This window comes from Gadus chalcogrammus, chromosome 6, assembly GCF_026213295.1.
Source record: "Gadus chalcogrammus isolate NIFS_2021 chromosome 6, NIFS_Gcha_1.0, whole genome shotgun sequence".
Classification (NCBI taxonomy): domain Eukaryota; kingdom Metazoa; phylum Chordata; class Actinopteri; order Gadiformes; family Gadidae; genus Gadus; species Gadus chalcogrammus.
The window spans coordinates 16,103,338-16,119,908 of record NC_079417.1 but is presented as its reverse complement, the minus strand read 5'-3'; the positions used below and the strand labels follow the sequence as shown (position 1 = coordinate 16,119,908).

Genomic DNA, 16,571 nt, shown 5'->3' with positions numbered 1-16,571 from the left:
TGGCTGGCTCTGGGGAACGCTGCTTTATCCGTCTCTCAGCTCTCTGTCCTCGCCATCCCCGCCCAGTCCAGACACCGGAGCTCTTCCTCTCACACACAAAACTGTTTTGAAATTGTCTGCCTTTACTTACTTTTACTTGAGTTCATCGTCACACATCATGCACGCACGCACGGTCGCACGCACAAACACACACACGCACACACACACACACACACACACACACACACACACACACACACACACACACACACACACACACACACACACACACACACACACACACACACACACACACACACACACACAATGAAGCTGTGTTCAATGGTATGTTTTGATATGTTTTTCCTTTCCTATGCATTTTACCTCATCTTCTTGATCGCTCTCTCTCTCCCTCTCTCTCTCTGATCACTCTCTCTCTGTTCTGCAGCCTCCATTTATTTAGTACTGTCAGACACATATTGGCTCTCTCGAGGCTGGGGAGCAATATGGTCCGGCTTCATATTGTGTGTTTGTGAGTGTGTGTTTGTGTGCGTGCACCTACAAGTGTGTTTATGATCACATTCTGGTGAAATGGTTTGTTCCCTTTTGTTTCTTTATGATGGACGGTGAATGGCTGCAAAATGAGATGTCTACCTCAAGGCCACCATCAAGAGTAATAAAGACTGTCTGAGTCAAAAGGAAAATTTGCTTTTTGACTTCAATTGCAGGCGGACAGACACATGAAAATGAGTCTTTGTGTTGCTTTGATCATCGTACTGTTGCATTATGCAGGTGAATCGATGATGCGGCAGGTTTGGGTAACAGGAAGGAAGGAGCTGCACATGCACCAGGTGGCTTACTTTCTGTTTCCTGTCACTCTCAGTTAATACATTTAAATCAGCATTCAACCACCTTGCACATCGTCCAGTGTAAAGTTACCGGATTAGGTTGGACTTCACCATGTATTGCTACTTCATGATTACTGAAAGAGATTAGTTTTAGCACGGCCCTAATTGTCTAATAATATTTGTGGTTGGAGAGTTAATGCCAACCCGCTGAAACGCATAATGTTTCACTAGAAATAAGCGGCGAGGGCAATTTCTATTGGTCGCTAGTTCTCTAACCGCATTTTCACTGTTATGCCAAGGAGGCTACCATGAACTACATGGCAACCACCAGAGCCGATGATGGCTAATTGGGGGATTTGTATTCTATTACCATTGTCTTTCTTTTGTGTCTCATACTCTTCTTGATGATTTTAATCCTCTTCGTCATACCACATCATTTTGACACGTTTAACAGAGGCGCCGTGTGTCTTACAAAACACACACACACACCCGCACGTGTGCACACGCCTGCACACGCCTGCACCCTTACACACACTTCGCCCTTCATACCTCACACAGCAGCTTACCCGACATTAAGCCTGTAATTATCTAGTTACGGCGAGCCGCGGCGTTCTGACAGTTCTAATCCGCCTGTGTGTAATTATTTCTCCCGCTCTCTCCCTCCCGTCCTCAGAGCCAAGAAGAAGGCCAAGCCGCTGAACCTCAAGATCTCCAGCGGCGTGGGCAGCTGTGAGAACCTGCCGTCCCAGCGCTCGCCCCTGCACAGCGACCGCTCCCTGCGCTCCTTCTTCTTCCCCTCCTTCATCCCCTCCACACCCCCCGTCCACGCCGCCGAAACGCCCTCCGGTAGTGAGTACCCCACTGCTTTGTCTCCGTCTCAACCCCGCACCGACACACCCCTGACTCACACCCACACTTGATTTATCCTCACTTTTTATAATGCTCACAACTTCCTCCTCCTACTCTTCCTCCCCCTCCTTCTTCTCTTCATCCTACTCTCCTTTGTCGTCGTCCCCCTCCTGCTCTTCCTCGTCCTCCTCTTCCTCCTTCTCTTCCACCTCTTCCTCCAGCTCCTACTCTTAGTCCTCCTCCTCCCTGCCGCAATCTTGAAAGGCATTTTCTCATTTAAGCACATAGTTTTAGTTAGCCTACTTTTAATGCTAAATATAGAGCATTTAATGCACTTTCATAGAAAATATATCTATATGTGGTTTAATGGGCATCAGGTGTGTGTTTCAGAGTGAGTACCAAGCCTCAAAACCTGGATAGCCTCTGACTTAGTAGAATAAAATAAATAAATCAAATCCCCCTGCCGGACGTGGAGGAACATAAACCTTTAAGTAAAAGTCATTAGTGTTTAACACTTCAGAGCATGGGGATTGGGCTGAGGGTTTGGCTGAGATTGGAAGGAATGTAGGCTGGGTATGTTTATTTATAAAGCCCCATTCAAACACATGGCGAATATAAACAAATATAAATCAATGGCGCAGTCTGTAGGATTGAAGCTGAATTTTAGTTGGCCTGAATTAGGCTGTAGTGTGCCAGTAGGACCTTCCCAATTGATGCTCATCTACAAACGCATCAAGAAGCCATGGGTCGAGGGATGAGTTTCTTTATAGATTTATACATATTATCTAGTTATTTAGTCTGCATAACAATACATCATAGCTTACAAATTGGATAGAGATTATGATTGTTAACATTACCGCGTTGTGGTTACGGTAAGTCAAAAATGTGTCCTCTAGAGCCGTTGGTCCGTTCTGGGCTACAGTGTAAACATAGTGCATTATGGTTTGCTCCATGTTAAGAGGACCCACTCCCTATGTAGGGATCACTTTAAGGTAATGAAAACACATCCTTAAACACATTCTTGTTCATGGGATCATTCACAAATGTAAACATACTAATGAACATTATAAACTATTTCTGCCATGTCCGTTCCTCTAGAGGCCACTTAATAATGAAATCATGCTTAAAATATTGTAAAAAAATTAGAAATATAAAATAAAGGTATAGGTTATGTTGATGGTATTACATATATTAATCAAAAGCTGTGGAAAAAAAGCTGATTTAACAGAATAAAGTGTTCACCGCCACCAAATGCTTCACCATACTTGACTCGAAGCCTGGGAACAGTATGCCAACCGGCCCCTGATAACCTGAGAGATCTACTGGGCTCATAACGCACAAGCAGGTCGGAGATGTATTTTGATCCTATGCCATTTAGTGGTAGTAAACTATTAGTGCTGCAAACAGGAAGACAGTACAGTGATTATGGCACTGTGTAATGTGGTCCGCTTTGTTTTGGTTATTTAAAACTCTAGTGTGTCTTCATGGTTGTGCAGACTTGATTAGGGCTACTATCTTGTAGATAAACACTTTAACACACAGTTTAACACAAAAAAGGTAGAGAATTCGAAGTTTGAAAGTTAAAGACTTTGTTATCAATTGCAAAGAAGTAATAAAAAAACCTGTTCTAGAATCCGTCCTCATGTTATAGACCCAAATTGTGTGAATTTATCCGAACCTGCACTGACCAACACCCTATGCCTATGGCCTAGATATTGGATGCCTCATTGAATTGAACTGGAGATAGGTAGCTGAACACATTTAATTAAAGTGCTCTTTCCTTCTTTATGGGGGGTTAAACATCAACCTAAAACTAGCTGTCTTGAGAACATCCATCTCAGAGAGCTATCAAAAGGTATGATTTATTCCAGCTGGTTTTCCATTGGAATTTGGTCTTTGCTTAGTCTATTCTTTGTCAACACCTATTTGGCACAAAGCATGCAGGCAAGATAATGATTATATATTACCTTTAAATGTTATCGTAAATTTCTCCCATAACTACAGCGATGAAGCTGTTCAATGAAAACCTCCTTGGCCTCCCAGCCTTAACCCATGGACGATGTTTTTGATGAAGGGAACACTGACTACGGGAATATCTTATTACTACGTCATCCAATGTAGGATATTGGTCTCGAGCCAGATAATCGAAAACAAAAAATCTTGTAGCATATATATCTATCTGTTGTAGAAAAGCACACACTTGGAATTTCACTTTCAATGTGTCGGATTATTGAAACTGCCAGATATATTTAAGATGTTTCCTTGTAAAAAGCTGTTGATTGCAAAAGGAGAGGCGTCTTTCTTGTTATGCTTGTTCGTACATTTGCATGCAACTAAATGAGCTTACGAGAGAACGGCGGAAATGTCTGTCTAAAGTTAAGTTAATGATTAAATTATTATTTAATGTCTTGTATGCAAATGTGTATGAAATAAAAAACTTTTCAATAAGAAACAAACGTAACTTTGGTGCTGAAACGACTGCTTGCTCACACATTACATTATTTTGTGCTGTTGTGTTTTATTAATTCTCATTCTCATGTGTCGTGGCAATTTCTCTATCAGATATTGCGTCTAAGACAGATGAGATATTTAGATGCAAAAAGCACACAATACTTGCAGGCAATTGCTGGTCATATATATTTGTAATAAAAGTACGAACAAAGATACATCACAACATGCATCAACAAACAACATAACAGGGATACAATACAATAATCGGAGGCCTCAGATGGGAATTCGCCCTGCGTCTCACTTTATTCTCTAATGGTTTCGCAAGGAGAAGTCCACTGAGTTGCTAAAGTCGGGAGTTCTTATACACTTAGATCGGATCCTTGAGGGCAGCTGTCCCCCAATAAACCAAAAGCCTTTGTTAACCAGACGTTAATGTATTGATTGAAGTTCCTTAAGAGGTCATAAAAGGTGGTTGCGCCTTTTCCTTATCACACTTTGCTTCTCTGCGCTCCCCAGGGGGGTCAAGGAAAAGGTGTCCAAACCAAACTACAGACAACACAGGAACGGAATGCGAAACCAGATTACATCACACGAAACACAAAGATTTACATTTTAGAAGACCCTGCAGTATAGCAAGATGGCAAGACAATGCACGGAACGGAATGTGAAACCAGATTAAATCACACGAAACACTTAGATTTACATTTTAGACGACCCGGCAGAATAACAGGGCGGGAAGACCATACACGGAATACTATGCAAAACCTAAGTTCATAAAGAAAAACGTAACTTGTAGATTTTCCATCACACATGTCTTTGATATAAATGTAATTTGTAATTAAGTGTACATGTCTGTTTCTGTGTGTGGGCATTGAAGACATGCTGCTTGTGGTGGGTGTTTCAGGAAGGCACGGGCGACTGAAAAGTGAATGCATTCGACTCCCTTTATAATTGCTATGATTGTCGTTACAAAATCGTATTTCAGTACAAATAAACTAAATCGTTTTGAGTAGTTTATAGTGTCTGTCTAGTGGCTGATAATAGAGAAGTTAATGTTGGAAATGCACTGGGAGGTTATGTAGTGGTTAACAGTGTAGATAGAGAGTTGGATATACTTTATATAGTAAGCCAAGATTCCTGCCGGTTTCAGTCAATGTTGTTTGCAAGAAGTTAGAAGGCCAAGTGGGTCAGCTGCTCACTAGCTTTAGCACACTTTAAAGGCCTACGTGCAGGTTAACCGGAAGTTTTGATTAATGGGTACATAAAGCACTCATAATATGTGTATCATTTATAAAATGGCTCCCTTTGCTTCTCTGCGCTCCCCAGGGGGGTCAAGGAAAAGGTGTCCAAACCAAACTACAGACAACACAGGAACGGAATGCGAAACCAGATTACATCACACGAAACACAAAGATTTACATTTTAGAAGACCCTGCAGTATAGCAAGATGGCAAGACAATGCACGGAACGGAATGTGAAACCAGATTAAATCACACGAAACACTTAGATTTACATTTTAGACGACCCGGCAGAATAACAGGGCGGGAAGACCATACACGGAATACTATGCAAAACCTAAGTTCACAAAGAAAAACGTAACTTGTAGATATTCCATCACACATGTCTTTGATATAAATGTAATTTGTAATTAAGTGTACATGTCTGTTTCTGTGTGTGGGCATTGAAGACATGCTGCTTGTGGTGGGTGTTTCAGAAAGGCACGGGCGACTGAAAAGTGAATGCATTCGACTCCCTTTATAATTGCTATGATTGTCGTTACAAAATCGTATTTCAGTACAAATAAACTAAATCGTTTTGAGTAGTTTATAGTGTCTGTCTAGTGGCTGATAATAGAGAAGTTAATGTTGGAAATGCACTGGGAGGTTATGTAGTGGTTAACAGTGTAGATAGAGAGTTGGATATACTTTATATAGTAAGCCAAGATTCCTGCCGGTTTCAGTCAATGTTGTTTGCAAGAAGTTAGAAGGCCAAGTGGGTCAGCTGCTCACTAGCTTTAGCACACTTTAAAGGCCTACGTGCAGGTTAACCGGAAGTTTTGATTAATGGGTACATAAAGCACTCAAAATATGTGTATCATTTATAAAATGGCTCCAAAATAGTGTTGAAGTCCAGTTTTTGGCGTTTTTGGCAGTAACGGTTGTTTTCTAACGCCATTCGGCGATGACGTCACGTTGGGGAGATGTGGTGGAAGGTAGCCTCAGCCTAGTACTGGAACTATGGCGTCTAAGAGGTGGCAAGAACCACAAATAACATGTATGATTGCCCACAGCAGTATAATTTCGAACCTGTCAGGCGTGAGAGGGCGAATGAGGAATTGCCGAGAACTGATCAAAGCCAATTAAATGCATGGTCAGAGGAGAATGAGTGGAGAGTTGCTATAATTTAGCAACGCAGGAGCTAGTCAATGAACAGCAGTGCATGCAATAACTTTTATTTATTTTTACTGTCAGTGAATAGCACAGAGTGAAAGTCAACGTTTTCTTTATATCTAGTGACAGGGATTATGTCGTAAGTACCGGTAAATTTTGTCAGAAGATCTAAAAAAATAAATAGAAGGCATAATGCTAGCTATGGGCTAACTTAGCCTATCGGACACGCAATCAGTGCACTTGCAAATGAGTGCCTGCAAGTATAACCGATCGTGGTGTGACATTATTTAACCATCAATCTACCACATATACAACCAGACAGATGTACATTGAACACATACGCAAAGCACATCGTCCCACCCGGTGGATGCTGACACAACAAGCCAAACATCACCATGGCGGGTGTGCTCTCTCTCTAACTCTCGCACACCCGTACACAATCACTCCAACTTCTCCAACTTCAAGGCTAGGCTGCTTCACTAAGACCACAACTAACCATAAGGCCTTCATAACCATGCAGTATGCCGAGGCCGGAAAGGACATACGCACAGTCGCACACACTCATCTCATGCAAAACAAGCCATTTTATCATCAACATTCAGTCACTGCAAGATCTAAAGACTAGCCACTTACCATAAGTTAGAATGGACCCAAAGTATGTGATTGATACAGTCTGGCTTACCTTTCGCTTGCTATCCATTTTTAGTATGACTTCTCAACATTACGTCTTTCTTGTGTTAGGCGCACATGGCCAATTTGCATACGTGCACAGGATTGGCTGGCTCCGCAAGGCAAATAATAAAACATATTTAATTATCCGTCTATCTATCTATCTATCAACGCATGTGTCTATTTTTAATGTGATGTATTTTGTGTATGTCCAGTCAGACTTGTTGTCTCCCTTGTTCTGTGTGGTCTTGTAGGCTATACTGTGTGAGCGAATCACCTAAATGAATTCCAGACGATTTGTGTAGTTTGGTATTAATAAAGACTTGACTAGGCTAGCTATTTATCTAGGCTATTAGTCAACAATTATTTGCCGAAGGCGAAGTGAATAGTGGGGAGTAGCCCCCGAGACGAAGGTTTATTTGTTGTTATTAGCGGACATTTTGCGATGAAAACAATACAGAGTTTGAGATGTCAATCATGGGATATTGCCCAATATCCCGAGATAGCGAACCAATCAAATTGCGCCATCTTAGGAGATTCACGTGTAGCATATACTAACTATATATAATATCTATATATTTATCTATGTATCTGTATAATCTGCTGAACACTCTCTTACTCGACTCTACTCTCAAGGGTCTCAATGTGGCTTTGGTCCGTGTCATCCCAACGTGACGTCATGCAATGCATTCTGGGGGAAATGAGAATCAATAGCAAACCACTCAATGCAATAAAAAACAGTTTAAATCTTTATTACCACCAGCAAATTGCAGAAATCCTACAACACGGCCTTTAAAATAGCTTGTTTTAGGGATATCCCAGACTAAGCGTTGTGTCTGTCAGCTGAAAGCAATCCATCCTCTAGAAAGTCAACATTAGTTATGCTTTTTTTAGATAATTATATCGTAATTACGACATTTACGACATCAGAATCCCATAGCCTAGTCTTCCTCCACATGTTGTTCAGTTGATTGTTGGTCGGTACTTTCGTAAAGATGGAAAGAAATTGGCAGATTCTGAGTTTGCGGTTCAATAGATCGTCAGTGAAACCAGGGTTGGATTTAGTGATTAGTTTCCTTGATTCAGTTTGCGTCGTTCAGTTCGCCAAGAGGAATCGTTCGCGAGTCGTTTGTTCGTTCAGTCGAGTTTCCGGTAGAGGTGAATCGAATCATGCACGGTTCTCTGAGTCAGTCAGACTCAGCCCCTCGTTCGTTCGTTCGTTCAGTCGAGTTTCCGGAAGCGGTGAATCGAATAATGGAATGCACTGTTCTCAGACTCAGCGCCTCCCTCATTCTCATTCTCAAACGTCAACATTACAACTTTAACCAAACGCAGCGGGATAGGGGTGTAGTTGATTATTGGATGTTTAACATATCAGCAAGATAATAGACTTGATTTTGCAATGATGCTGGGGGTCCCGGGTGTTTTAGGCTCTCATAAACAGACCCCTGTGCAGCCCAAGACTAAATCTAGCTGCCAAAATTAACACTGCCTTCAAAACGAGAGCTGGTATGTTGTGAAAAATTAATTACACTGTAATCAGACAACGTGGTTATATGCTAAAGACCCTAGAGTATCTATGGTATAAAGGCTGGGACGAATTTCAAATTACAAATATGTAAATGTTGAAAGTATGGACCGTCGCGATTCCCATTGAAACGAATGGCGAGGTGACTTGTCTTCACAACGAGAGCTGGTAGGTTGTGAAAAATGAATTAAACTGTAATCAGACAACGCGGTTATATGCTATATACCCTAGAGCAGTGGTTCTCAAACTTTTTACCATGAGTACCACCTTAGAAATGATTTGGCTCTCCAAGTACCACCGGAATTAAAATAAAGTGCGTAGGCCTATAACTACATAGAGTTTACACAGAAGGCATTAATATTAATAATACGATTTATTATTCACATAACTTTACCTGACTGAAGCAACCAACTGTCTATAACTCATGTATTGTATTTAAACACTTGCAACGGGATAATACTAACAATTGAACAACTGCTTCCATAGGGCTACCCAGCAAATGGGGATATCATCTGGCATATAACATACCAGTCAATCTAGTGAGGTTATTAACAAGTATACTGCATTAAAGCATTCACAGCACTGAATATTAATTTTAACAACTGCAGTCAACCAATCATGTGAGGTACATTTTACTGCATCAAAACATTCAAAGAATTGAACATGAATATTTAAATACTGGAGTCAAACAATCCTGTTATAAGCAATCATGCACAGCAAAGAGAGAAATCATGTGTACTGCGAAAACACTGTAATCAAACTATCATGAGTAAGAACAAGTGTATCATAGAAAAACAATGTATTCAGTATTAAAAAATACTGCAGTAAGTGCCATAAGGTCAGAATATGAACTATGTTTAGGTTTGAAGGAGAATGTACTCGGGCACACATTGAAAATTAGGCCTATCATGCTTAGTGAGAGGGGTACATGTCTGGGTCGATTGAGGTTAGCTTTAGCCTCAGACTTGGTTCAGTATCCAACCTGCTTCCAGCACACGAGATGAGGGGGGATGGCATCCCCCTTTGGAATTAAATTGATCAAAATCATCCCCGTTCTGAAACAGCCATCCCCCTTCCCATCCCCTGTTATTTTATCAATTAATGTGGAAATATTACCGCTATTTCATTATAGCGGTTTCCTTTTTCAATTCGGCGCAAGCAACGTTACTTTTCCCAGGGACAGATATGACAGCGATACTTCATTCTCGGGCAGCATGCTATTGCAGAGCACGCAGGCGTACTTGCGCAATAGTGCCTCCACGAGCTCTCATTCCACACCGTACGAAACAGACACTGGTAGCGTGATCTCCGACATCGCTTCCTCAGGCAACTCTGTCCCCTTTTCTCCCTTTCATTCCAACCCGTGAGCAACGCTAGTCTCCCTTCTCTTCCGAATGCATTTTTGAAAAAAAAGAATAAGAATCAGTTTCTAAAATCCTTAAATGTGAAGCATGCCTCCGAATCGTGTGATGCGTCCGATCAGCTGCGTTTTTGGGGATAAAATAAGAGCGATGACATGACAGTAGTCATCGCTCTTATTTGCGACCATTTGCGACCAAGAGAAGCCTGGTCGCAAATGGAATGAGAAAGCGCACAGCCTTGTCTGAAAGCGCAGGATATTCGCTGCGTCGCTGCATCCAAAAGTCCAGAAATGTCTGGCCTCTGAAGGCAGACTTCAACGTCTTGTCACGATTTTGTACAATTTTTGCTTCCCCTACTCATCGTCACAGCAGTTAGTCAATGCAGGTTTAAGATCATTGCATATGATGGGTACATGCAAAACATTTTTTTAACGGTTGCTTCATCTTCAAAAAATTGCTTGAAAGCTGGAGCTTGTATTGATGTTGAATGCTACATTTCCTTGATCAAGTTTTTTTTAATTAATTTTGAATGTTACATTTTCTATGTTAAATCCCAAATAATTGTTGACATTTCTAAACGAAAGCCGGAGACTCCGTCATTAAATGTATTAGTTTTCGCGGTTATTCAGCTTCTTCTCCTCCGGAAAAACACGACCGCATTGCATTTTGGTATACGGGAGTAACATGTAGGGACCATCGTATGTACAGTCAAATTTTGGGTATTTTAAGTGCACTATATAGTGCATGAAATTAACCACTGAGAATTCGAAAACCACCACAAAATGGCGAGCACCATATATAGTCAGTGTTGGGAGTAACGCGTTACAAAAGTAATGTTATTACTGTAATGTATTACTTTTTGCTGTAACGCGGTAATGTAAGGCATTACCAAAAGAAAAAGGTAATATTTTACTCGGTACAAATCTCAGTAACGCGCGTTACAATGCATTTTTAACCCGAAATTTACTGGTGTGTTGTTTTTATACAAATTCGCCAACACCGCGAGATTCGCAGAGGAGAAAAAAACGCGCAAATGTTTACTTCGTCTTACTGCTAGAGGAGAAGAGGACAGCGGCAGCAGAGTCGGACTCTACATTTGCGAGATGGGTATGCTACTGTAGCCGAGCGTTCTGGGTTCGCCTATACTGTAGTATTATAGAAAACAATGAACGGGACCGGAGACGAGATAGTGTGTCACTGTTCAGCAGCCAACTCCGCTTCAGTTAAATCTCAGACACACCCACAGCACACAACACATGAGCGTAACACTTCCCCGAACTTCCCCCCTACGGCAACTCACGAGGGACACACCTCCTTTTCCCAACTAAACACAGAACAGTCTGTCACACTACTATTGAATCCAAAGCTGCGCTACTGGCTTCCGTCTCACTGCCCAAGTTTAAGCTGCACTGAGTGGTTGACGGGGGGGGACCTATGGCCATAGCCATTATGTAGGTCTAGCTATGTCATTCATTATGCTATGAATTCTCTGTGAATGAAAGAAAATAAAGGGATAGAAATGTAAAAAGGGTTGTGTATCTTGTCATGACTTTTTTTTTTACAATCTCTATTGATTTCAATACCTAAAGATACAGTATTTCTATTATAAAATGTATTGCACCATGAGCCATAACTGCGACCATTATATTGTACATTTGTTAGCCTTAAGCCTAGCTCAGTCATTATGCCAACCACATCACCTCCTGCTGTGTAATGAGCTGCATTGAACACAAGAAGATCTATTGAGAACACCAAATCCATATTTCCTGTTATTTTGGTGAAAGTAATGCAAAAGTAATGTAAAAGTAGTGTAATGCCTTACAATTCAAAGACAGTAATACTGTAATGTAACTAATTACCTTTTGCCGAAATGACAGTAACAAGTAATAAATAATGCATTACGCTTTTGAAGTAACTTGCCCAACACTGTATATAGTGCACTATATCCGTGATAGGGAACGATTTCGAACACAGCTATTGTTTTCATCAAAACGAGCCGTCTTCAGCAAACGGTGAATTGTATTGGCTTCTATGAGCTGTGGGCTTTTAGTCCAGAGTTTAAGGATCGTCTGCAAAGTGCAAAACGGAAAATGACCACAATGGTCAAATTTCAATTGCGTCGCCATTATTGATAGAGCCCCAGAACTTGTTCCATATTGTCATGGCCTCTATATGGTCTAACTCCAATCTTTAGCTTTGAAAAATATATCTTTGCTTATTTTAAAGGATATTTTTCATTTTGCAACCATTTCAATAGCGTGCCCATTATTAACACTGGAGCCCCAAAACTTGTTCCATATAGGCATGGCCATATTTTTTCAAACCAAAGGTTTTTGTAGGGACCATAATGAGCCCAAGCCTCTATGGAACACGTTTTGGGGCTCTAGAGTCAAAATCCCTAAAAATAAGAAGAGATATATTTTTCAAAACTAAAAGTTGTAGTAAGACCATATAGAGGCTATGCCTCTATGGAACAAGTTGTGTGGCTCTATAATCAATAATGGCAACCCTATTGAAGTTGTTGCAAACAAAAAATGGACACTGACATTTTTGCCATTTAAAAATTCCTCAAAAATAAGAACAGATATTTTTTTCAAAACTAAAGGTTGCAGTAAGACCATATAGAGGTCATGCCTATATGGACGTTTTGGGGCTCTAATAATAGAGTTAATAATGGCGACCAGGCCTGCCTTAACCTTCCATTTTGCCGTTGTTGACGGGGGGGAGGGGGGTGAGACAACTGTGGTTGTGGTGTCAAGGGGCCACTGGCCCTCTTTTTTCTTGGCTGATGATAGGCCTCTGATTTTTGTGGGCCTTCGCCGATCAGGGGGCCTATCATGGGCCAGTATAAAATAAAATAAAATAAAAAAATAAAGATTTTTTTTTTAATTTATTTTTTACTGCAGCTCCATGATAGGCCCCCCCGATCGGCGTAGGCCCTGGGGCTTCAGCCCAGACAAGGCCGTGCATTAAGGCGGCCTTGATGGCGATACTATCGAAATTGTTGCTAAATAAAAATTCCTTAAAAATAAGTTGAGACATATTTTTCAAAGCTAAAGGTTGTAGTAAGACCATATAGAGGCCATGACTATCTGGAACAAGTTATGGGGCTCGAGAGTCAATAATGGCGACGCTATTGAAATTTGACCATTGTGGTCGTTTTCAGTTTTGCACTTTGCAGACGGTCCCTAAACTCGTGGCTGAAAGACGACAGCTTATAGAAGCCAATGTAATTCACCGTTCGCTAAAGACGGCTCGTTTGGATCAAAACAAGGTTGTAGCTGGTCCTCTAGGTTACTACATTTAGCTAGTAATTATGACATAAAGATCTCGTAATTATGATATCTTTTCTTATAATTATGAGATCTTTATGTCATAATTACGAGATAACCTGAAATCTTTTTTGTGATGTGAATGCAATGCGCCACTGGTTGCGGATTGCATTCAAATCACAAAATGCGCCACTGTATATTAGGGATGCAATACAAACAAAAAACTATAATCAAATGTGTCTACACGGGTTGTGTTTTTACCGTCTTTGGAGCAGGGTCAGTTTTTATGTTTCTTGGCCGTTTTCCATAAAGATGGCGGAATGAATGGTGAAAACAACAGCAAACTATTTACTTGTGTTTGATTTTGATTGGAATGAAATGGGGGATGTGTGCAGTGTGCTTTTTGTGGTGTGTGTGTTTGTGGTGCGTGTGTGTTTTTGGGGAGTATCGATGTATGTGTTTCTGTGTGTGTGGGGACATGTGTATCTGTTTGTGTCTTATCAAATACGAGGCAAAAAAAGGTTCCTCAGCGTTCAGCCGTTGTCATAGAAACTGTACCAGCAACAGGGTTGTCTTGTTCGGAGAACTTCTCACTCTCCATCTCGCAACCCACTGTTTACTTTGACCTTATATCAGTGCTCACATCACACATAGGACTACCTAAACCCAAGCATACGTTTTGGTCTTTTGTCGTAAGCAGAGTAATTGTCGATGGCAGAAGACGTCGTTACATAGACACGTGTAGAATCTCTCATTTCAACGAGGAGCATGGATGTAGGTTGGTTATGGCATGTATGTACATGTGTATGCATTTATGAAATTGACGTACAGGCATCTCGTTGCACAGCCATTGCAGTTCTGTACACGAATAAACCATAACGTCAGACAGGCAAACACAGACACACAAACAAACAAAGACATACACACTTGGACACACTTGGACACACACATACATACAGGCACACACACACACACACAAACACACACACACCCACGCAGGCAGTCTACAGAGGGTGGGATGGCTCCTTGTTAATTACGTCCAATCAGAGAAGACTGAGGGGGGGGCACCGCTTTCTGGCGCCGAGGTTACAATGACTTCAAAGATTCATCCGTCTCACACACACACACACACACACACACACACACACACACACACACACACACACACACACACACACACACACACACACACACACACACACACACACACACACACACACACAACCACACACAAACAGGCATGCACTAAAACATGCACACACACACACACGCACGCACACACACACATACACACAAACACACACACACGCGCACACACACAAACACACATGCACTAAAACATGCACACACACAAACACGCATGCACTAAAACATGCACACACACACACAAACACACACACACACAAACACGCATGCACTAAAACATGCACACAAACAAACATGCACACACACACAAACACAGACAAACACATGCATTAACACAAACAAAAACGTAGATGAAATAACACACAGATGAAATAACACAGACATACACCCTCACACACAAACACACACACCCATGTATACACACACATGTACACACACACACACACACACACACACACACACACACACACACACACACACACACACACACACACACACACACACACACACACACACACACACACACACCCATGCACATCAGACACACAGATACCCACACAAGTAAATTGAAATTCAACCTTTTCCTCAACCAATTGCTTAGTCAATGGGGGGAAATTCAGTATGTCATCTAAATGGGCCAGAGTGCACTGTGAGCCCTGTGCTCTACCTGGGAGTTAAATATCATGTCAGTTCCGTGTGGAGGAAGTCAGTGGCTTTCAGATTTACTTTTGGTCTAAGTCTGACTCAGTTACGGCAGAGCTTCAATGTAAAACGGGTCGCACACCAGAGCAGCCACGGGGCGCCGTGGTGGGGGGGGGGGGGGGTAGAAATTTGAATAGATGGGGCTGTGATGTGTGTCATGGTGCCAATTCTGATTTGCTAACACTCAAAGCCTTTCAACCTAGAACACCATGTTGACAGAGCATAGCAGACAACAAAAAATGCCTGATGTTTAAGAGAATAGGCCTATACTTCTTTTCGTCTTTTTGAACAAATTGCTGGCACACCAACGACTTCTTTAACTTGGTGTCAATTCGTTTGGAGCAGAGTAACTGTTCAGTAAGTTAGAACTGGCTTCATTAGGTTGGGCGAGTTCAAAGTTATTTTTATTCATTATCTTCTTACTTCTATCACAATAAAGCCTGTCACCCAAAAATAAAATGCATCGGTCTGCACAAAGATCCAATCCCTTTAGTGAGGGATTAAGAATACATTTTTCTCCCTATGAAATTAACACCAAACACTGTTCAACCAATGCCTAATTGGTCGACAAGAACATACCGACTAACCAATCAACCAACCATAGTGTTATCTATAACCCTAAATGTGCAGAGTCATATCTGATGTTGAAGCTGTGTAGCTTTGTGAACGGCAATTACAAATCTGAATGGTTGCTGTTCACGTCAAAACAATCCTTCTGAGATATATCTCCTTACAAAACGTGTTCTACCCTTCCTTTCTCCTCCTTTCACACACACACACACACACACACACATACACAAACACACACGCGCGCACACACGCACACACACGCACACACACACACACACACACACACACACACACACACACACACACTAACACTGGTATACCTGCACAACAAATTACTTAGGTACGTAATTTTAAAGCCCCATTCAAACACACTGGTTACACAGCCTCAGTAAAACACCCGCGGCCCAATGGATAACTCCCATTCCTGGCATCTGCGTTGACAGTACCAATCAGCTGCCTGTTGCCTCTGAGGCTGACAAGAAGCAGATGATGTCACTTCCCCCTTCCTATTGGGTTATCGTGCTGATTGGCTGTAATTGAGCGATGCATTGGGCTCCAGCGGGCATACACTTGGCCCCCGGAGGGAGGATGGAAGAAGAGAGAGGCTGGGTGGTGTTGGTGGAGGTAGTGGAGATGGTGGTGTTGATGGAGGAGGCAGTGATGGAGGAATATGTGGGGGTGGAGGTGGGGGTATTGGAGGTGGTGGTGGTGGTGGTGGTGGTGGTGGTGGTGGTGGTGGTGGTGGTGGTGGTGGTGGTGGTGGAGGTAGAGGTGGAGGTGGTAGTATTGGATGTGGTGATGGTAAA

The 16,571-nt window shown here is 41.8% G+C and overlaps 1 protein-coding gene across 1 annotated transcript in view; it reads left to right on the top strand.

The window, feature by feature from the left end:
* ksr2 (kinase suppressor of ras 2) overlaps nt 1–16,571 on the top strand; it is a 136,616-nt gene that overhangs the window by 102,650 nt on the left and 17,395 nt on the right. Inside the window, exon 6 of the mRNA XM_056592208.1 lies at nt 1,501–1,676. Within this exon, the coding sequence (XP_056448183.1) occupies nt 1,501–1,676 (176 nt within the window). The remainder of the gene's footprint in view (nt 1–1,500; nt 1,677–16,571) is intronic.